This window comes from Nyctereutes procyonoides, unplaced genomic scaffold (assembly GCF_905146905.1).
Source record: "Nyctereutes procyonoides isolate TBG_1078 unplaced genomic scaffold, NYPRO_anot_genome, whole genome shotgun sequence".
NCBI classification, from domain to species: Eukaryota; Metazoa; Chordata; class Mammalia; order Carnivora; family Canidae; genus Nyctereutes; species Nyctereutes procyonoides.
The window spans coordinates 26,917,252-26,941,374 of NW_026575128.1; the positions used below are offsets into that span (position 1 = coordinate 26,917,252).

At 38.7% G+C, this 24,123-nt stretch overlaps 1 protein-coding gene across 1 annotated transcript; it reads left to right on the top strand.

Moving 5' to 3' along the window:
- The first annotated feature begins 1,522 nt into the window (after positions 1–1,522).
- On the top strand, positions 1,523–23,062 carry ALX1 (ALX homeobox 1). Its single transcript, XM_055342023.1, has 4 exons — positions 1,523–1,748; positions 4,564–4,868; positions 8,109–8,237; positions 22,486–23,062. The coding sequence occupies exons 1-4, from the start codon at positions 1,523–1,525 to the stop codon at positions 22,804–22,806; spliced, it is 981 nt and encodes a 326-aa protein (XP_055197998.1). The 3' UTR covers positions 22,807–23,062.
- The last annotated feature ends 1,061 nt before the right edge of the window (positions 23,063–24,123 follow it).

The following is a 24,123-nucleotide window of genomic DNA, read 5'->3' on the forward strand; positions in this document are numbered from 1 at the left end:
GCTCCCCCCGCCCGGCCCCGGGGTTCGCGGCCCGCCCAGCAGCCCAGAGGTGCGCCGCGCTGCCCTGCGGGGCGGTTCCTCCGAGGCTGCGGGCGGGGGGGGGGTCCCCGGGGCATCTGGGGGCGGCCGAGGGGGCTTCAGGCTGGGGGGGGGTCCCCGGGGGCGCCCGCCGGAGCCGGGCCCGGCCTCCCCGCTCTCGGAGCCGCCGCTGCCCTGCGTGCCCGAGGCGCGCTGCGAAGGCCGTCGGGGACCCTGGCACAGAGTCCGCCCGGGGGGAGGGGGGCTGCCGGCCGTGGTCCCCAGACCGTGCCAGCTTCGCAGCAAGCCCGCCAGGTCCGGAGCCCGCTGCGAATGGCTGCTCCGGGCGCCCGGGGTCCGAGCGCAAGCGCCCTTAGACGCCGCGGAGGCCGGGCACACCCGAGGCCGCGGCGCTGCCCTGCCCGCAGGGAGCCCCCCGCGCCCCCGCCGCCCCCGCAAAGGATTTGTTGCAAAACCGGCGCTGGAGGCCTCCGCCTTTCATAAGCCCCTTTGTGTAGCGGCCTCCGTGTGGCCTGCGCCCCGGGCCCGGGGAGGAGGCCCTGCTCCTAGCGGGTTTTCCTAGAAGCCTCTGGAAGGAGCGAGACGACCGTGGCCCGAGGGGAGCGGGAGGAGGAGGAGGAGAAGGAGGAGGAGGAGGAGGAGGAGGAAACGGACTGGCAGGGGCCTGACGCCGGCAGGGCCTCTGGCTCAGCCTCTTGCTCCCACCCTTCGCACGCGCGGCCTTCCAGAAAGCTCGCCCGGGCCAGGCGGCGGGGGCGCGGGGGGCGCGGGGGCGCGGGGCCAGAGGCGGGAGCCCCCCCCCCGCCCCCCAGTCCCGGGCTGCGCTGGAGCTGGCTTCTGGGGATCCGGCTTAACGTGGACCTTCCACATAAACGATTTACGGATGAAATAAAAGCTCTTTGGAGTAATAACTTCCTTTCAAGTTCTTAAGACGCCTCTAAATCTCTCCGGCTGTGAGTGGCCGGCGGGGCGGGGCGGGGGCGCGGGGGCGGACCGGGCGCCGGGCGGGCCGCGCGCCGAGCGGAGGCTTCAGCGCTCCGCGATCTCACCCGCTCCTCCGAGGCGCCCGTGGGCTGTCGCGGCGACGAGGCTTCTGGGGGCCGCGGCCTCGGCGCTCCCGCCACCGGCCTGGAACGGGGCTGCCTAAGCCAGGCCCGGGCGCGCCCTGCCCGGGGAGGCGGGGGTGGGGGGGCGGGGGTGGGGGTGGGGGCGGAGGGGGGCCCCGGGGTGGAGTTAGTCGCCTGCCTATTTTCATATTCATTAGAGCTGGGAGGTTGCCCGGAGCGCCCAGCTGAGTTTCAAGATATAAAAGCGACCTCGGATGCCCGCGCCGCAGCCGGGACGCAGCGGAGGGCTCGGAGCCGGGCAGCCCCCCGCCGCGGCGCCCGCTCCCGCCGCGCCCGCCGCGCCCGCGCCCGCCCGCGCGCCCCCCCGCCCCCCGGCGCCCTCGGGCCTGCCGCCCCGCGACCGCCCCGCCGGGATTATGGAGTTTCTGAGCGAGAAGTTCGCGCTCAAGAGCCCGCCGGGTAAAAGCGGGGACTTCTACATGGGCGCCGGCGGCGCGCTGGAGCACGTTATGGAGACGCTGGACAATGAGCCCTTTTACGGCAAAGCGGCGGCGGGCAAATGCGCGCAGGCCTTCGGGCCGCTGCCCCGCGCCGAGCATCACGTGCGCCTGGAGCGAGCCTCGCCCTGCCAGGAGGGCGGCGGTGAGTCGGCGGCCCGGCCGCGCGCCCTCCCTCCCCAACCCTCCCCCCCTCCCCTCCCCTCCCCTCCCCCTCGCCTCCCCTCTGCAAGCCCCGGGGTGCGGGGACGCGCCGGGCCTGGGCGGGGGCCGCGGGAAGGGCTCGGCGCCCTGGTCCCGGGGCTGCGCGGGCCGAGCCTGGGGGCGCGCACCCCTCGCCCCGGCCCCGCCGCCGTCGCCGCAGCCCGCTAGCCCGCGTCCCCGCTGTCACGGCTCCGAAAGTCGGAGCTCCTCCCGGTGGAGACAAACAAACAAACCCCCCCCAAAAAAAACAAAACAAAACCCAAAAAACCTCTTTGTAAAAAAAAAAAAAAAAAGCTGTCCAGGACGTAGCGGGAGTCTCTCTTTGGGAAGCTGCAAGGTTCTCAGAGCAGCTCGTGTGCAGCTGGGATTGCTGGTTGCTTGGGTTTGCAGCGCAACACCCAATTTTTTTTTTTTTCCCTAAATGCCAAATCCTTCTCAAGAGCTTCGGGTTAAGAATCTCCCGTGGAAGCACTCAAATCCCGAATCCTGTTTTATCTTTTTTTTTTTTTTCTGTGTTTCTGACCGCACGGGAACCCCCTCTCCGAAGGCTTCTGGGTGAAACCTTCAACTTTGAGCGGCCAAGTATCTCAAAGTCAGAGTGTTATCAAAACAAGCCATCTATCTCTTCTATCTTGTAACCCAAGACAAACCTATTTTTTTTTCTTCCAGATCGCGACAGCTAGAGCAAGTTTACAATTCCAAGAGGACTTTTCCTTATCATTGTATATATTGCACAGTTAAGCTGTAAGGAGCGGGTTGCTTTAAAATAACAAACGAATTAAGTGTGAAATATTTACAACAAGCCTCCCGCCCCCTGTTTTAGTGCAGAGGGTCAAAATCTGGCAAGGTACTGGCTCCTAGGATCGCATTTTCCAAGTACTTTGTACACAGTGACTTAAAAAAAAAAAAAAAAAAGAACCCCATCTCGTGTATTTGACTTATTCAACGTTGCAAATTACTTTTGACTCGCAAGGTTGAACCCAGAACATAGACGGGAACGAGAGAAAAATCAGCTAAATCGTTTCGGTCGTTTATTTCGAAAGACACATGCGATGAATTTTTTATTTTTAATATGCTAGCTCTTTTGGCTTTTCTGGTGGTATTTGAGACTTCAGGGTCCTTATTTCTGGCATTCTTATATGTATATACGTGAAGTTATTTGAATGGGCGGGATTTAAAAACAAAAAGCGATTCTCTGCTGTCCTGTGTGAACTGCTCTCCGTAGGACTATATCCTATTTTAAATTGTCGGGAATCCAAAACAGGAAGAGAAATAGGTGATCTTTTTTAGAATTATTATTATTATACCTTAACAACTTGGGAAGGAACATCACACTTTTCGGATGAGTTTTAATAGGAAAATAGTAAGTAAGATGAACGGAGGCAGCAGTTGGCTAAATTTAGGAAAGCTCCTGTCTTTCTCCTGAGATGCCCTTAGCCTCACCACTGCTTTCCCTCCCCCATCCCTAATTACCGAAGTTCCCCCATTTAACTCTGCCCAAGACAAAACCCTATTGTTAATCAGTCCTGGCTCTTCTTTTATATCTGGTTTCACTTCACCTCTTTAGCTTACAAGATATTAAGCATTTAAGTTATTATAGGTCTTAAAGCTCAAAACATTTGCATACTCATTAGAGCAGTTGCTAAAATAGGTTATGAGAATTTAAGAACAGATCAAAAGGAAAGAAAGTGTGGCAGTTCGTTGGAAATTATTGTTCTGGCTCGCTTTGCTTTACCTTTTTAAAAACTCTTTCCAATTTCATGATGTGCATCCACTGCATTTGTGTGTGTGTGTGTGTGTGTGTGTGTGTGTGTGGCACCATAGGATACGTTTTTGTTTTATGTCATACTGCAAGCATGCAATCAAATCTGGAGGAAATCACTGAAAGTAAAACAACCCTAAACAGAATGGAAGATGACATCTTTTGCGATCTTTTCATAGATGTTTTAATTTCTCTGCTTTAGGGAAGAATAAGGCTTTCTGTCTTAGAACATGTTCCGTGAGCTAAAGATAAATACGACCTATTTCGAAAGAGCTGCAAATGAGTTTTTACGCTAATGAAGTTTACTTAAATCTTATTCTGTTCTAGAAGAAGCACTTCCAGAAACCGATATGACAGTCATTTTTTAATTTAGTAGGTCACTTTTTTGAAAAAAAAAAAGATTAAAAAGCAGCCATGAATAAACACTCAAAATATTCAAAATATTATAGAAACAAAACCGTATCTTAAATCTGTAGTCCATACGTTTCGTGTGGAGCAGGAAAAAAACTTTGGGGAAGAGTTTGGATTTGGGTTTACAGATATCATTTAAAATTGAAATCACCTTTCCCGGGGCCACCTAATTAGCCCGATTTTGCCTGCTGTGAGTACATACGTACCCATCGCTTACGTTAAATGTGGTTCCCTTTTCAAAAATTGTGCTCACTTATTTTTTTCTTAAATCTAGAGCATCTTTTAATTCGATCACCTTATTTGCTGATAAGTTCCACTTCTAAGCTCTGCATCAGCCCCGTAAGGTAGAACCCGTAAGACGTGGCACGTTTATAGGAGTTCCACGTACACATTTTTAAATGGCTTCAAACCTGCCCAAAGTGGATTAATAATGGTACACAACGCGATGATTGAATGAATAGTGGCACAGGGAGTCGTTAACAGCCCGCTTTCCTGATGCTCGGGCCCTGCAGTAGTTGGGCTTAGGTGCCTCACCGGCTCGGTTCACAGTCCTGAGAAGTGTTGTTTCCCCCTCTGGGTACAGTGAACTATGGCATCACGAAAGTGGAAGGCCAGCCCCTCCACACGGAGCTGAACAGGGCCCTGGACAACTGCAACAGCCTCCGCATGTCGCCCGGGAAAGGGATGCCAGAAAAGGGAGACCTGGATGAACTTGGGGATAAATGTGACAGCAACGTGTCCAGCAGTAAGAAGCGGAGACACCGAACCACCTTCACCAGCCTTCAGCTGGAGGAACTGGAGAAGGTTTTTCAGAAAACCCACTACCCGGATGTCTATGTCAGAGAACAGCTTGCTCTGAGGACAGAGCTCACGGAGGCCAGGGTCCAGGTAGGAGCCAAGGGGGGCCTTGGGTGGAGGGGGGTTGGGGGAGGTGGGGGGGGATACTGTTGGGATCATTCAGTGGTTGCGTTTTGCCACAAAAGGAGGAACTGATTCTATATGCATGGAGGTCTACTAAAAGTTCTTCTTCCTTGCAAAGGATTTAATCCTTCACACAGAAGAAACATAAAAGAACACTTGACTTATTAGGTAGGCATATAAATTGGCGATCGTTTTTTAAAGAAACAGGATAGCATAAATATCTCTAATTTTTTTTTTTTATTTATTTATGATAGTCACAGAGAGACAGAGACACAGGCAGAGGGAGAAGCAGGCTCCATGTACCGGGAGCCCGATATGGGATTTGATCCCGGGTCTCCAGGATCGAGCCCTGGGCCAAAGGCAGGCGCTAAACCGCTGCGCCACCCAGGGATCCCTAAATATCTCTAATTTTTAAAAAAAAGTTATTTTCAAAGGACAGGCAGCAGAAACCTAGCTATCTCCTTACTAACATGTATTTTATTTTATTTTTATTTTATCAGCTATTAAGGTTCTTTTTAGGTTATATAGCAAGTATTTACTAACACATGTATTTTATTTTGATTTTATTAGCTATTAAGGTTCTTTTTAGGTTATATAGCAAGTATTGGTAAGCCATTTGTGTAATGGCCCATAGATCTATAATTTTATTGAGGTTGGGGTCATAATAAAACAAACAAAAATGAACCAATCTCACAAATGTCCCAATTGTGGTGTATGCCATGACTGATTTTCACTATGCATGAGGAAAGATTAGGTACCTCACCTACAACCTTTCTAGCTCTAATAGTTGCCTTGCCATTCCATTTTAATTTTTAAATGTAGATAGCTTTTGTCTTTTTTTTTTTTTTGTAGAGGCAATAGGGATAATGATCTTGAAGTAATTTTCAGATATATACTCAATTATATTTATAAGTTGCATTCAGGTTATCAAATTGGATGATACAATATACTATTAAAATTATTTGAAAAAAAGAGTTATATGAGGTTAAAAGTCTACCTCTGAGGCATATTTTATTTTTACTAGAGTTGGTATTCTCAAACTATATTTATCAGTTCTCTAGTAACAACAATTTCAGGGAATGGCCCGTTTCTTTGTGTGTTTTCACCGTGCTAAATATCAGAATATTGAATTTTGCAGTTCCCATGCAGTATCATAGGGAAATGAATAAGACAGTGAAAAATTTTGTTCTGAAGTAGTAGTACTACTTCTGAAGCTTAAACTATTGTAAGGCCTTTACATGATTAAAGACGACATTTGGTGATGCAGGAATACCAAGCAGCAGGATTTTTCCTTAGCTTATGGAGGCAAATAGTTACTTTATCTCAGTTCAGGAAGTAAATATACAGAACGTTGATGCTAATGAAGAATCTTAGAATTGTCAGGTGTTAACACCAGTCTCCGCGAGAGTGTGTGTGTGTGTGTGTGTGTGTGTGTGTGTGTTTGCCTTGTGTTCATATATTTTAATTAGTTATACTTGTAGCCATAGAAAAATATGTTTACATACGGGATGATCAGCTGTGCACAATGGATATTTTCCCCCTTAAAATTTCATCAACCGCTGAATAACTTTTGTCTAAAAACATGCCCAGAGAACCAGCCCGAACCTAATTGACTCAGGTTTTCTCTTTCCTGCTTTCACATCAGAGTGGTAATTCACACCTAACGATCTTTTTTTCTTAATGAAAAAAAATTAAAACAACAGCTCACTATTAAATTCCCTTACTATGCTCCTAGTGCCTGAGAAGACGGGAAGAAAATAGGTTTTGTGTTGTTGTCAATGTTGGTTTGAGCCCTGGGCATCCTGTGTAATACACCTTTACCAACAGAGTTCTAAGAAATCATACTGAACAAGTAGCTCTCGCCTTATTTTAATTGCTGGAAACCCTTTAAAGCGCAACCTTACATTTGCAGTCCATGCTTGCGCACTGAACTGAGGCTCAATATGGATCCATAAGTGTGATGGTAAAGGTATAGAAGATTACAACTGAATATGAAAAAAAAGAAAAAGTTCGAGTAAATTTTAGCAGTTTTAGCAGTCTGCACTTTTGTATGTAATTTCTAGCTTCTTTTGTAAGTATTTTGTGCCCTGAACATAGTTTTGTAAATACTCGAAGAGCTTCCTGACAGCTACTTGTGAAATGTCTACTCAAAAATAACAAATGATTTATAGTGAATGTAATGTATTATGTCTCCCTTCAATTCATTAAAATATTAAAGTGAAGATTCTGGAGAGCTAATTCAGGTGTGTATTAGTAATTATTTACCTCTCTGAGGAAGATGGTTGTTATGCAAATATTATTAATATAGAATTAGAGAAATTTGGATGACAGCTTAGTGACCCTGTAGAGATTGTAGTAGCCCATAGGCTTTCTTGACACTTGGTTATATCTTCCTCATTTCTTTTATTATTTATATTACCTGTAAGTTGCTTGAATTGGAGAAATGATTTGGAGGTTTCTGAGCATTTTCTATAAGGGAGGATAAATATTATAAGTGGTGTAATTTGTGTAATAAGGACATTTGTATATTTTAAAACCAGAGTTTTAAGATGGTTCCATTTTACCTATAGTCTTTATCATGCTCAATATGATATGTGATCTTAATATTTTCAGTTTCTAAATAATCACGATATTTCTGCCAGTGCCATATGTTTTGGATGTAATCATTGCGTTTAAATTTTTCTAAGATTATCTAAGTATGGGTACAACCCAGCAGAGTCTTCACTCTGTGACATGTTTTAAAGATAATTGTTTTGACAGACCCAGATATTAATTTGGTTATAGTTTGGCTGGGTTAATGTTATGTGCATAACCCCAAACTAAAAAGTTATGAATGTCTTCCAGATTTGCAGCATTCTCTGAGAGGAGGGCTATCTATGATAATTTGGAGACATAAGGAGTCTTCAAAGTCATGTAACCTAATTCCTTTTTATTTTCCAAAATGAAAGAAAAGAAAAACCCAGATACTGAGACACATTAAATAATTTTTGAAGTATTCCGTCCCTTTCTATTAATTTATAGTACCTCATGGACATGCCACTTACCAGGGTAAAATAGAAAGTAAAACTCGTGGATACTTTTCTGACCTAAATTTCTTTCTTAGTGATGTTATTGGCCTGGTTGACCCTTTCTGATCTGTGTCTTTTAACATGACCATTGCATTTTCAAATATTCCTCAGCTAAAATTCTCCTTTTTAAAAAAATTAGGTTTGGTTTCAAAATCGAAGGGCCAAGTGGAGAAAAAGAGAACGCTATGGCCAAATACAACAAGCTAAAAGCCATTTTGCTGCCACCTATGACATATCGGTTTTGCCGAGGACTGACAGCTATCCACAGGTATGGTTAACTTCACAGAATACTGATGGCGAAAAATAGATGTGGTTTGTATATTCTTAAAAGGGCTATTATTATTATTGGCTTTATTATACCCAACACAATAATCGAGAATGGAAACTTGAACCTCCAGAAGACTTTTTGCATCTTTGTTAGATGTTTATTTTACTGAAATGTTTATTTTGTTTTTATTTTCTTTTGGAGCCATTCGTTCAAAAATATTTCAGGGTCCCTTCCTCATTATACACAGCAACAGCTGAAGTAGCATCATTCACAGTCTGAGTCTTTTAACTAGTCTACATTTTAACTATGCAGGCTCGTTTCGTTAACTTTTAAAAATAAATAAAAGCTTTGCTTGGCATGCTGTCCCTGTGGCTAATGTCTTACGAACCTCCATCCCCTAACCTACTGTCCAGTGTGCTCTATGAAACCTTCAGTTCCACTTAAAAATATCTCTTTTCCTATGTTGTCTTTTCAGCTTTGAAATTACTCATTGTTTCAAGGAAACATTTAGCCCTTTGTTACTTAAAACATACATAGGATTAGTACTGGACATCATTTAAAAAAATCGATCACATTAAAAAAAAAAACGCATCCATGCCTTTATAATGGGAGCTCTCATCTCATTTTAAAGAGCACTTACTGGGATCCCTGGGTGGCGCAGTGGTTTAGCGCCTGCCTTTGGCCCAGGGCGCGATCCTGGAGACCCGGGATCGAATCCCACATCAGGCTCCTGGTACATGGAGCCTGCTTCTCCCTCTGCCTGTGTCTCTGCCTCTCTCTCTCTCTCTGTGACTATCATAAATAAACTAAAAAAAATTTAAAAAAAAATAAAGAGCACTTACTGTTTTTCTTAATTTTTTCCTTTAAATTTAGAGGCTTTTTTTTTCTTTTTCAGACTTTGTAATGCATGTAGATAAAATGCATATTATCTTTTTAATTGGGCATTAGTTTTCCCTATTACTGAGTTCCAATATTTGGATCTGCCTTTGATACAGGATACAGAACACTTACAAGGAACATGATATTTGTTATTTTACTCCTTACGGTTTAAGGATATGCATTGTTACAGACCATTTTGAAAATAAATAACACATATGCTGGGGGACTACCTTGATAGTCCAGGAACCAAATCTTCACCACGCCAGACTTAAGGGTACTCATTTTCTTCAACTGTAGGTTCATACCCTGTAAGCATGAATTCAGTCCTTTAATTTTGTGCATCCTTGTATTCTGATGCTTTTGATGATTCTTAAAAACCTATTTTGAGACCTCCACCCTTCCAGATAAGATCACCTTAGTTCAGTCCTTTTAAACGTTAGGAAATGAGACCCATGGGAGTTATGGAAGGAATTGGTTCCTCCTTATAGGACAGCCCACGAGGGGCTTATATGCTGCTACAGCTAAGCCTCCCTACTGCAGTTTACTAGAAGACGACGGTACCTTTTGAATAAATAAATGTCCATACCTGCCATCAGAAGAACCTTGTTTTTCTTACTTTTAAAAATTTATAGTAAAATAGTTCCTTTATTTTTAAATTTTTTTCTCCAGTTTAAAAGCATGCATGTACTCTGTTACTTACCATTGTAGGGCCAATGAGCTTTTATTCACCGGATAGTTTTGAGTGTCCTAGTTGAGTTCTGAACAAAGTGCCATGAGGAAGTTTCCCTGGTAGGCTACAAGCTCCATGGAAGCAGGCACTGCAGTGGATTTCTTACCTGTTGACCCAGCCATGGCCCTTATATCAGTCAGTGTTCTGAGCAGGTTACACGTGGTACCTCATTTCATCCTTACGACGACCTTATGCACTAGGTGTCGTTAATTAATTGTCCTCGTTTTCCGTGTGAGGAAACTGAGGCACAGAGAGGGCAGAGATTTTCTCACTTTCACTAGTGGCAAAGCCGAGATTTCATCACAGGCAGTCTGACGCCCAAGTGCAAGGTCTTAGCCCTTACAGCACACTGGCTCTCCCAACGACTGTGTTGAAAGGATTGAATGATTGATAAATGAATACCAAAGGAGCAGAAGGCTTAAGGTTGCACCGTACAAGTCTGCAGCTCAGTTCAGGGGAGCAGAAACTAAGAGCAAGTGCAGCAATGATGAAAACAGTAGAGACAGACAGATGACGTATGCTGGCATGTACTTTATGTAATTTTGAACTACCTCACTGTGATGAATGTACAGATAGAAGTTACAAATTAATGAATTCTTTTCAAATGGACTTTTTACAGTCTTCCTAATCAAGTGTGCTCCACCACCCTTGACTACCATCTCCTTCTCTTGCTGCATTTACTTCGGTCTTCATTCCTTTCCTCGGAGACCCCATTTCCCGTTGTGTGTGTGTGTGTGTGTGTGTGTGTGTGTGTGTGTGTTTCCCCACTTCTCTGTGCCTTGCTGGTGGTTACTTTATCTCGAACTTCCCTTTCTTCTTCGGTGCAACATAAAACATTTAGAATAGTGCCTGGCACAAACTAAGCTCTTTATAAGGGCTTCATGTAACTTAATATACTCTTAGTCATGCTTTGTTCCTAGGATTGTCTTGCCATTGTGTTACTGTGCCTCATAGCTTTAGACACTGTCATTCAGCACGCTGAGGTACCCTAGTAAGGTCGCGCAAGCAGGAAGGGAGATGGTCCAATCAAATTACACATTTGATAGTCTTTTTTCACTCCAACAGAGGATTAATTTTAAAAATTTCCCCTCAGGAATCATGGGAATGTTGCACTAATTCTCCCTGTGGCTTCTCCAAAGCTATGTCCATTGGTGATGTCAACTCTTAATTTAAGTATGGCAACAAGGACATCACATGTTGAAGTTTGTGTTTTTGAAGTTATTTTGATGGTGTAATTCATCAACAATCCTAAAAATCCATACTGTAAAAGCCATACTAATTTTCTGTATTGGTAATTCATTAACTATTTGGTTGCCAAAAATACTGAAATCAAGTGTCTCTCAATCCCCACTATAGGGATAAAGTCAGTAAAATTCCATTTTAACTTAAAAATGTGTGGTGGACTTTTTTATTTTGAAGAAATAGTTGTGCCAAGATCATGTCTCTCAAGCTTCAGCCTAAAGGAAACTTTTTTTTTAAGCATGTGTCTTGAAAATAGAAATTATAATCAGAAAAATGGGGACCAAAATAGAATCTGACAACTCAGTGCAGCAAGACACTGAGCTTGGTTACTGTTACTAATTACAGAAAAAAAAATTAATTACCAAAAAGTTGGAAACTAGAAAACTAGAAACAGGACAGAAATAAAGAATGAAAATTTTGGCAGGAAAGCAAAAGCATACACAGAAATACATGAAAAACAGAAATGGTTGAGAAAACGATCTCCTCAGGTCTACTCAAATGTGAATAATGATCTTACCAACTATAAAGGTATCTCTGTATAACATATAATAAGTTTATTTATGAGTAGTAATTAATGTTTTCTAAAATGTTCTAACTACTTTGCTTCCATTGCTCTCATTACAAAATAGTAACAGCCCTACTGGTAAAATTAATATTTACCAGTTGAAGGCTTATTTTAAGCCAGGCTTCTTTCTTATAGCCATTAACTCACGGAATTGAAGTGCAGGGGTTCAGAGCTCTTTACGCAGCGCCACTGAGCCATGAAATATTTCAATGTTGACACTAAAACACCAAGTCACTTTGGAAAGCAAAAATGCTTTCATTTTTCAAATGTATAAAATAGTGATATAAAGCATTTTAAAAGCGTAGACACTTTTTAGATTGCTTTCAGGTATTCTTTTTTAAGCTTGCTCACTTGTGACATCTGATATCATGTTGGATAGCAAACAGTGAGAGGCGTGATGTCAGTAGTAATATACTTTAAGGTAGTTTATATTTTTTAAAGATTTTATTTATTTATTTATTTGTTTGTTTGTTTATTTGTCAGAAACACCAAGAGAGAGGCAGAGACACAGGCAGAGGGAGAAGCAGGCCCCATGCAGGGAGCCTGATGTGGGGATTCGATCCCAGGACCCCGGGGTCATGCCTTGAGCCAAACACAGATACTCAACCGCTGAGCCACCCGGGCGTCCCTAGGGCAGTATATTTTGATGTACTGAAAAATAGTATCTGTTTTTAAAAAGCCCTTTATTTTGGCTCACCATATCCATTGTCATTTGGCAACACTATGATTTAGCTAAATGAAACTACTTGACTGCCTAATGTTCTCTATGACATGACACTTTAAACAACAGTCACGTGTCACATCTATTCCTTGCGCGATGCTGACTCCATTTCCTCCGTCTTCAGTTCCCTTTCCTCACCTAAACTGTATTTCCTCCAGGAAACCTTCCTTCAGTTCTACTTCAGTCAGCACAATTCTCACTGACATGGTGGTGGACTGTATACAATGTCAGCTCCCCCCCTTTACAACATAAACTATTTATGGTTCAAAAAGAGGAGTCAGTTCTTAACTTCGTATTACAACCGTATTAAACAAAGTTATGTATACACCAAATAGGTGTGAAAAAAGGAGTCTTGCTTCAACATTCTGGAATACGTTATGAACCCCCAGATTAATCAGATTTCAGTTAAATAGCTGATTCCTGGATCTCTGCTATTAACCATCTCTGGGGTCCTCAGTGTTAACTTTGCCTCTCCGAATCTCAGTTTCTTCCTCTGTTGAAAGGAATAGATTAGGAAGGTTTTGCACAATGTTTTTGGCTTAATTTTTTTTCTTCCAGAGTTATTTGCATTTAATTCAACAAATACAGGTTAAGTACTGTTTGAGGCCCGGGGGTTTTATAAATGATCCAGGCAAAATTTCTTACTTTTTGGGCAGATGACAAACTAGGTAATATTTGTACCAAATTCTGCAGGCACTTCTTGATAGAATCTACACCCAGCAGACCAAAAAAACCTACATAATTTTGTCTTCGAATTGCAAAAGCAAGCATCTATCAACAGTAGATTTTAATTTATTTCTAATTTATGGACATCAAAGCATTTCTTTAAATAATTGTTTTGTTGAATAAAATAGTTTTCCAGGTATAAACATTTTCTGGAGGATTATAGCCAGCCTTCGTTCTTACTAGAAAGTCTAGTTTCATGCCCTTAGATTTGGCTCAGATCCCATGTGCATTAACGTTATCAGTTATTTGCTGGGTGACGTGGGTAAATCTCCTGACTTCCTGGGATCTTCAGATTCTTTATTTGTAAAATGGAGGTATTATTGGTGCTGGAGTTGGTGGTGTGATCATCATCCTAGTACCTTTTCTGTTATTGAGAGGACTAAATTGATTTCCTAACATCTGTGGAGCTAAGTCATGGGGCTGGAGGAGGGCTAGGTGTTAATATTTGACTATGGGCTTCATAGCCAGGGGGTTCTGGGTTCAAATGAGTCTGAATCTGCTGCTTAATAGATTTTAGACCTTTGGCAAGTAAATGAACCTCTTGGCATATTTCTCCTCAGTTACAAAATGAGCATAAAAGTTCACATGATGTTTGTGAAGATTAGACACAATAGTTTCTGCAGAGTACTTAGGACGTTGCCTAGTACATAACGAGTGCTCAATAAATAGTAACAGTTCTATAATAGCCAGTCACTCATTATTGATTCTACAGTAGCGAGCTAGCTAAGTGGTGTGAATGTTTTGTTTTTGTAGCATTTAAAATAATCCAATTTTTTAGTAAATTCACTCTTTAAGGATCTAGGGAAAGATCAAATTTAGTTAAATGTGCTTTCCTCTTTAAATTAGGAAAATCAAATACGGTAATTACGGGATGTTTGAGTATACTCTTAACCCACCAAAATTATTTTCTCATGAAGAAAATATTTTCATCAAAAAAATTTTAAAGGTTTGAAGCTTTTTCCCACCAAAATTTTCCATGGGCTTTTACTTAGTGTATAGTGAGAATCATAACTAAATCTATGTTTACATTATATACAAGGGGACCCCTGCAGTGTCTTGCTTTCTGTTGCTTAATTGATGACTTAACAAATAAATGCCACTTGGAGTTGGATTCAAGTTATAAATAATTTTTAGTCATTGGAATAATTTAAGACCCAGGTGATAGCTGTACAACACTTCCAGTTTAACAAATTCTCCTTCAAACATTGTAATTATGCAGTGTTTTGAAGGAAATGTTAAAGTTTCTATAAAATAGTGATTGGGAAAAATACTGTTCATTCTGCCCTTCTTGTAGCATCAGTCTCTGTACTCATCTTGAAGCTTACCTTCACTTAAACAATATGGAACTTGTCTCCCTCAACCACTGTGGTTTAGCAATTTAAAGGCATCTAAAATAGTAAATAAATAACAAAATCTTTTAAAAAACGTTATTAATATAGCTATAATTGAGACATTATATAATATTCTCATATCTATGAAACAGCCAGTGAAATGGTCACATAGTGATACAATGAAACCTGTCTTGTGAAGAATGGAGGGACAAAAATATTAACATCATTAGATCAAGTCATATTGATAGAAAATTGCTTATTTAATTAAATGTCTAAAAATGAAAAAAAATAAAAATGTATACAGGTTGTATAACAATTTGTATGAAGAAAATTTCACATAGGTGTATAATAAGTACATATTAAAAATAAGTGATATGTAGCATGAGGCAGGTATTGTCAGCATCAGTCAAGTGAAGATGCAGCTAGACACAAAGAGGGAAAAATTTTAATTTTGTTGAAAATACAGACACTTTACAGAGATTTAAAAAATACCCTGTAAAAGAAGCAAAGTGCATTAATATTTTAGATTATGAATTTGGGCATATTTTTTGAAAAACATGGTATTTAAGTTTTAATATGAATGACTTTACACAGTGATACTAACTTAGCTGATTTTTTTTTTTTTTTACTTTTAATAGGTGATTGCTGTTAAAGCATTGAATTTAACTGAATTGGTCATGAGTATTTTATATTTTTAAAAGGAAAGGATAAATAAGAAATTGAGTAGATTACCAAACTAAATAATAAGAAAAAATGTAAATCTAAATCATTGAAGAGTGCTATTGTTGCTTATATGTATAAAAACTATCTACTTGGGGATCCCTGGGTGGCGCAGCGGTTTGGCGCCTGCCTTTGGCCCAGGGCGCGATCCTGGAGACCCGGGATCGAATCCCACGTCAGGCTCCCGGTGCATGGAGCCTGCTTCTCCCTCTGCCTGTGTCTCTGCCTCTCTCTCTTTCACTGTGTGCCTATCATAAATAAAAATAAAAATTAAAAAAAAACTATCTCCTTGACGGGATGAGCACTGGGTGTTATGCTATATGTTGGCAAATCGAACTCCAATAAAAAAGTAAAAATAAATTAAAAATATATTTTAAAAAACTACCTTACGGAGGATGGAGAACCAGAGGGGAAATTAAACTTGAGAAGTCCGTGAGAACAGATTCGTAGGTTAAAACCAGCACACACTGTTATTGTTAGTGTGAACCTACGATATATTTTAACCCAGAGTTTTATGCTTTCCATATTTATTAAGCCTCATGAAATCTCTAAATTTAAAAATATTCTGTGCAGATTAAAGTATTTGCATATTTGATTTGTATTTTAAGTTACTCATTCACAAGGAAAATGTCATTTATATTTTAATCTTTGTTTCTTGTAATTGTGGATTTTGTTTTGAGGGTTTGTGTCATTAAAAATGAATCAAGCACTGTCAACAATGGCTATCATGCCTGTATTAAAATACATGAAAAATAATGTGACAATTAATTGGAAAATATTCCATGTTGATCATTGTTGCTGAATAAGTAAAATAGCAAATCTTAAGTGCTCTTATTTTATTCCCTCCTTAAGTGAGTTGACTTGAAAAGTGTCCTTTTAAGACATATAGAGTGAGATCTCCTCTAAATCTTTTTAATGATCATAATTACCATATAGTTTAAGAACACATCTAATCCTAAAGGAAGAGGAAAAAATGTCCTTAATGTTTCTTACATCTTTGACTTGGAGCACATATTTCAAATACTATTTAAATAATGCAAAATTTAAACACATTTATATGATGTCATTCTGAAAATTTCCAGACATTAACATTTCTTCTGAGGGTTGTGTTTTTAATTTCTGCACTAAAAAGATATATACACTTATTTTTCTGTAAAGTGGTTTTTTCTCAGGTTTTTAGTCTCATAGATTATTATATCTGATTTTTTTAGTGGAAAATCCATTCTTCCTTGTTCCAAATCTCTGTACACATTTGTAAGATGGAATGTTATTTTAAAAAAATCAAAGTAGCAGTCAATATTTAACATATCCTTTCCTGATAAGTAATATCTAATCGTTTCAGCTTAATGATACACTATGTTGACAAAGTATACCTTTGAAATTTTTGAAATGTAAATTGATTGCCAAAAAAACCCTTTTTTATGTGAAAATTACAGCTATAAAGTAGGCACTGATGAAAATATACCCTCATTTCTGTTTTAGGTAGTACCTAAATATGCTCAGGTTAATCTTTTCACTAGGTAATTAATTTAAGTTGGGATTTTTTTTTTCCCCAGATGGACAGTATCAGTATTTGAGACTTACTCACTTATTCTCTGGTAGCAAGTGAGACTTACTCACTGGTAGCTAATTCATTATTTAGAAAAGCATTTATATTCTTTCTCCCTGCCAGCAACTTATTGTTGTAGTTACTAGAAAAGTTAATGGGACCCTAAAATTGGTCAACGTCTAAAAATATCTACAAGTTAGTAAGTGTATGATTCTTACTGACATTTTATCACCATAAATTTTAAAGGGAGGGATATGCTAGTAAAATATATAATAGCCTCTTAAAAAACTAAACTGCTTTTGTGGAAACTCATGTTTGCATTTTTTAAAGAGACCATATAAAAAATCTGGAAAATTATGTAAGTGATAATGTGGTAATAAAACTATGTAGTAAGTATTGAATAATATACAAAGTGGTCAATAGTTGTAAACATTCTCTTAAAGAGGAAAAACAAAAATCAGCTTTTGGATTTTAAAGCAAAGAAGCTATTGCTAAAACATTACAAATACCTCTTGGTAAATCCCTAATCTGTGTCTTTTTAAAGCAACTTTTAACTCCCACAGGGAAGTGTGTAGGCATATGGTATGAGGGTAGTACGTGTGTGTGGGGTGTTCACGTGTGTTTGTGGTGTGTATACATATGGACATTGGTGGCAGGTAAGAGCAATCTATGTATAGTGGAGGAGGAAGGCCATATAAACTTGCTTTCATTGAAAAATATTTAGTTTTAGAGTTGCTTCAAAATTAAGGAATGATTGTTACTCATTGATTTCATGGTATTCAGTGTTTCTATTAAATCCAGATTAAAGTTCATAGAATACTGTCTTCTAAATAGCACTAACATTAGGATATAGAATATGTAATGCTGTCATGAAAGTATTTGATGTTTTTTATACATCATGATACTTTACAACTAATGCAAAGACTAACAAACTTGTATTTCTTTTCAAAGGCTTTTTAAAAGTACGAGAAGTTGCTTACTATAATAAAATCTGCAAATATATTAGAAACATATACTAGGTAGGGTTAATATTCTAAAAATTTCTTTGCAGTTTTGGTTTTACAAAGAATATATCTATATCAAGTTTCTAAGGTGGAGGTAAATGAGATTTATAGTTTCATTATTTACCATATAATTTCAACTCATGATGAATATATACCCACAGTGAAGAACTCTGTGTGTGTGTGTGTGCGTGTGTGTAAAATACGCATATATATTGACCCTTTCCTTCCTATATATTACTTTTAATTCCTTGGGGGGAAAATGAGTGTTAAATAAATTTAATTTCTCTTTGGAAGGAATCAGACAAAAAACAACTTTCCTCCTAAATTCATAGTCATGGAATAATTAAGTGCTAACTTTTCATTTGATTAGGAAAACACTAAGGGGCAAACATTCAAAGTGGAGTGTGGTAAGTCAGCTGAACCTGCATTCGTGCTAACGGGATGCAGTTGGCTAAGTTCCCTGGACAATGCTTTGAACGTACCCCTAGAATTTTTTTAAAACATTGCAAAGCACATTAAAACATGGAATGTTTTTAGATTTTCTACTCCTTTTTATACAATCAAGGAGAAAAAATGTAAAGGCAGTCTTTTTTTTTTTGGCACACAGGAAAGGAGGATGTGGGTATTACTTAATAAGAGTGTTCCTGGTTGTGAAGCTCTTTAATATACAGTTAGAGGCCCCCCACACACACACACAAAAAAACATAAAATTTATTTGGTGCTGGGCTTCACCATCGTAGGTGTCTCTGAAATAGTAAAAAAAAAAAAAAAAAAGTAGTGATCCTATTTGAAAAAAAAAAGTACTCTTTCATTCCAAAATCTAACAGCAAATACAGTATTTCTTCTAATGAGTCAGCAAGATTTTTATGTGGCTTCTCTGCTAACAAGTCTATAGTTTTATTTTTATTTTTTTTTCAAGTCTATAGTTTTAGACAATATGACTTGTAGATTCGAGCACAGAGTTTGAAAATGACCACTGAATTGGTGGAGGGATGGAGGGACCATAGACTGAGCCCACCTTGACAGCAGTAGATTTATTAAACCACAAGCTGCTGTTTGATCAAATACTGCCTTGAGAAATGCTGAAGAAAAGAGACATGTGCAATAATTGCCTAAGATACTTGAAGATTTTCACATGTAAGAAGAATGCCAGGTTCTGTATCATTTTAAAGACCAGAAATAGAAGTGTGTAGAGGAAGATAACAGCTCACATTTTTATAGAACTGTCCAAAAAGGAATGAAAAATTTTTGAAGAGGTGAGCTTCTTATCACAAGAACTAAATGTAATTGAACGTGTGTGTACAAGGGGTTTTTGCATTTGGAGGCAAGTGGAGCTTCAATAATGCTTCCTAATCCCAGATGATTTTCAGAATTCCTGTATTATTATCATTGCCATTATTTTAATAACAGATCCCATAAGCCACACCCATGCTTAATGAGTCAGAATCTCCAACAAGATGTATCTGTGATGAAGAATAAGTATGTAATAGGAAAATAAAACTACCTCGGGAAATACAGTGTCTGGGATGGAATTTTCATAATTGTCAATATTATACATAGTAGTGATTATAGAGCTCAAATCATGAAACAAAATTTAGATATATTACCATAAATTGTCCATAAAATTTTGATTACACCTGCAAGATGGATCAGTTTGAATTTCAGACTGTTCAGAGATTTTTCGATCATTTAATAAAATTGTATTAAGTGCTTATCATGTATTGTGTTAGGCTGAAGGATGAGGAAAAACTTATGAGCAAGCATCAGGGATTTCACTTTCAGAGAACAGAGCCTACGAACCCACACAAAGTTAGGATTGTAAATAAGTAAATAATTTCAGTTTATAAAGACTAGTTTTTGTATCATTGTAGCATTTCTTAAGATTGCCTGCGTTCAGATTTGACCTCTAACATTGAAGTTACACATCTTGGAGAAGGTTTTAAGCTCCCTGCTCTATAGTTTTACCATTTACAAAATGTGGATACTGAAAGCAAAGAAGCATCTTTTAGTGTGTTGAAATGATTAGAAGTCTGCACAGTGCATTTAATAGCATGTATATGGTGAATAACTGATAACCATTAGCTATCATGAGCATTGTTTTGATTGTTGTCATCAGATGTTTAATCATCCCAAGGGAACGCTTCAGAGGAAACAAAACCTCAATTCACTGGGGATATTGTCTTTTATGATTTGCATCTAAACTTTCAATATTAAAACCAACTAAAACCCTAAAGTGAAATGAAGACATGCCAGGAATATTTTAAATGAAAAAAAGATATGAGGTGGAGAAGATAGAGATCAGGAAATAGGACATATCAGTAGAAACGTGTGACAGTGTCACTACCCTTGGGATGCCCATGGTATCTTCTCAAATCCAACTAAAATATTGCTGCAGTAACTTGCTTTACCCATCTCTTCTTTTTGGAAAACATTTCTTTCTATATGCTAGAAATTATTTCACCAAAAGTAGCACATTCATCTTGTTTGATCATGTCCAGATAAGAAGTTTTGGTCAAAATAAAAATATTTTTTCATGAAAAAAAAATTTGTTCATGCCATAGAAACTAAAGAATTTATTTTCAACTTATAGATAGATTAATGTGGATTATTTTAAAGAGAAAAATCTTTCTTAATATATATTCATAGATCACTTTCCTTGTCTTGACCTTCTTTTTTTTTTCTTTTTGCCTACTTAGTAAATATATTTCTATGCATTTGGAATATGAGTAGATGATTTTAATAATAAATTTAAGCAATGCTATGTATAAATTGAGGAATCCTTTAACAAACTTAAACTGTAAATAATCTTTCTCTACCGCTATTTTGCCTTTCATTTATTTTTTCAAAAATAAGCAAGCAAGTTCACTTTCATTTCCTGAAAGCCCTTTTGTCAGACATGTGACTGTGGTTGCAGTGTAGCACAATGTTTGATTAAATGTCAGAGGAAAATCACCCAGATCAAGTTAGAAGAGCTAGGTTGACAGAGTAATGACATTAACAGTCCCTCTTGTTGGTTTGAGATACATAACTCAGCAATCAGTGGCACCAGTCATCATATTTTGGCTCAAGTGGGATGCATTTAGTTAGAACCAGCCAAAATTAGAACAACATAGCCCATGATGGCTTAAAGATTAATAGAATGTGCAAATCATTATATATATATATATATATATATATATATATATATCTGTAGAAATGTCTCACAGATTTGATATATTTAAAGCAGTTTATAAAGGTATCTATATAAATGACTATTTTCTAAAATAACACTGAAGTGAGCATCGTGCCAATCTCTGAAGCCCCAACTAACAGATGAAATTAGTTGTTTCAGTTTTTCCTTATGTTTGAAACTGGTTAAGCGGTCTCTTCTTGAGTGACAGAGTAATATCTCTACCAGTATAATATAGAAGATTCATTAACATTTTATGCTATTAATTGAAAATAATTTGTCTTAAAAGGCAGGATTTAAGGATGGGTGTTGTGAGACTACACCAGAGGCTATATGTGGTAGACTGGAATTCTTACGAAAAAGTAAATATAAGCAAACATTGTTTGTGGATGTATTAAAAACAATCAATGATTCTAATTATTACAATTTTTAAAAAGGGAGCCAGGGGGATAAACAAAGGTATTCCTGCTCTGTTCTAGTTCAGATCTGTTGTATTAATACTGCAAAAGCATACAGTTTTTAAATTTTGTCTTCTAAGGCTCGAACTGTCTTTCATATTATACCATCCAACAGTTTTCCCGGGTTCCTGCTGTTTGTGTGATTTTTCTCGATGTTTCTCAGTAATGCATGTGACCACTGTTTTCTTTCCTTGTTTAAATAGCTGGTTTAAGATCCCTCCTATTTAAAACTCCTATTGTACAAATTCTACTTAGTGTCTCCTTTACGTGCTAGAAACTTTAGAGAAATTTCTGTGTGTTGTTTCCTATAGAGATTTAATACTAAGAAATGTGAATTTCCTGGGCACAAGTGACAACCTAGTTTTCAATCTTATGTAAGACGTTATATAGTACTTTAATTATACTCATATATTTTTGCTAATACTAGCAGGCTTTTCTCAGCTGTACTTCCATTATTTGATAAGGTCATGTTTTAGAATTTTAAAATGTTTTACATGTCATAATTCTGTTGCAACCTCACTGTATCATACATAAGGCACAGAAAAATGTTTAAAATATGTATATATTGCTCATATTCACAGAGCTCTGTATTTAAGACTATAGGAAATAAAAAACAATCAAAGGGCAAACATTTCTAATAATGAGTTTGATTACAAATATCGACAAAGGTAATAGCCTCATATCAGGAATGGTTTCCAACCAAAATTGCCACATTGAGTCCAACTATAAAACTTTAAAAAAATGCGTTTGTGTCATTTTGTTTAGAAGGATGAAAACTATATATAAACTTAAAACTGTATTTTGAACTGTTTTTCTAAACACATGAATTTGTCATGAATCCTGACCAGATTTTCTAGATTTCACTTTAACAATCACGACTATAAAAAGAATACTCAGGAGATTGACATGTTTTGAGTATTTTATGTGGTCAAGTACGTGGGTTTTGGTGAACTATTGCAGTATAACAGATTGGAAGGATCCTTCAATAATTATTTTTTAGTAATCACTTTATGTACTCGGAATGTAATTACAGACCACCCAATGGGAGCAAACAATGAATAGTTGACAAAATTTAGTAAAACACTGTTTAACAAATGTAAGGGAACAAAAGTGAGAATGCGTAAATGTAATATTTGTTGTCTTATATATTCCAGATTCAGAACAATTTGTGGGCAGGAAATGCGAGTGGTGGTTCTGTGGTTACTTCATGCATGTTACCACGTGACACTTCCTCCTGTATGACACCTTATTCTCACTCGCCTCGGACAGATTCCAGTTACACAGGGTTTTCAAACCACCAGAACCAGTTCAGCCACGTGCCCCTCAACAATTTTTTCACTGACTCTCTTCTTACTGGGGCTACCAATGGACACGCATTTGAAACAAAGCCAGAATTTGAAAGGAGGTCTTCCAGTATCGCAGTTCTTCGAATGAAAGCCAAGGAGCACACTGCCAATATTTCATGGGCCATGTAACATACAGTACTCTTTTATTTTTCTTTCAATGGCAAAGTAAAACATTCTATTTCTCATATTTAAAGGATACCACAATAAGCTGCTGTGTGTGGAATTGCTAAAGGTCAAGATATACAGTGAGACCAGCTTTAAATGAATAGTTGTTATTATTTAACATTAAAATCTAAGAATGAACCTCTGAAAAGACTAAATAGATTTACCATCCATCCGTCTCCACAAACTCTGTTTTAGTAGTAAATTTTTTTCTATTGTACGAGTCGATGAAATACGATCATGCAACTTCTTAAAAGAATAAATGTATTAAACAAATTCCTCTGTTATAGATTGATTTATGTCAGTTCTGTATAACAAGAAATCCCTTGTAAAATAATACCTGATAAAGGAGGAAATGCGCTGGGGAAAATGTCAAGATACCAAAGCTGTCAGGTAAATATCGGAGCAGGGTGTTTTGGGGAGTTGACTATTATTTTTCCCTCTCTGGCTCCAGGACACAATGGACATATCCCCTGTTGCTGAGAATCTGTCTTCAGGCCTCTGAGATTTTTTACATTTAGATGTTTTAGTGAATTTCCACTCCCCTGAAATAGAACTCTTCTAAAATGACCAGCATTCGCATGATATATTTGGGCATAGTTTCCTGAAACCATGTGGCTAAAGGTGATAACTGAAATATTCTGGTGTGATTTAAAATACAGTTACAAGAACAGTTTTTTATAAATGCTATCTTTTCAGTGGAACAGCACCAACTCAGTGAAAAAAAAAATCAACACTGACTCACCTCATTGACTTCGTATCACTAGGAAAAAAGTGAGCTACAAAACCTGCTGCTGCATTTAAACTAAAATGGTGTTGATTAAACTGTACACACAAACATCTAATAAATACACTAAAGAAACTTTGTTGACATGTAACATTATTATGCTTTATTATATTATGAAACATTTTCAGCTAAAAGAGCAGCAGATCTGAATTTATATTTATTTCATGGGCTTATGCAAGTGCACATGTGTGCGTGTTTGTTTTTTGATATATAAGCTGTAAGCATTTTTTTGCTACTGTGGTTTTGCATAGGGAATTAAAATGTCAGAAGGCTCTCTAAAATTTCTGGTGGAAAAGAAAAGAAAAATACATTGCATCTGGAAAATTGCTAACCCCTTTGATTTACTTCTCCTCCCTTTCCCCTGTCACATTCCAAGCTTTTTCAGATGAGTGAAATGTCAACCTCCTTAAAAGACTCTTAATTCATAAAGGCAAAGTAAATTAATTGAAATGAAGATGGCTCCCATGGCTTGGATCAGAGCAAGCCTGCTCTTTGTA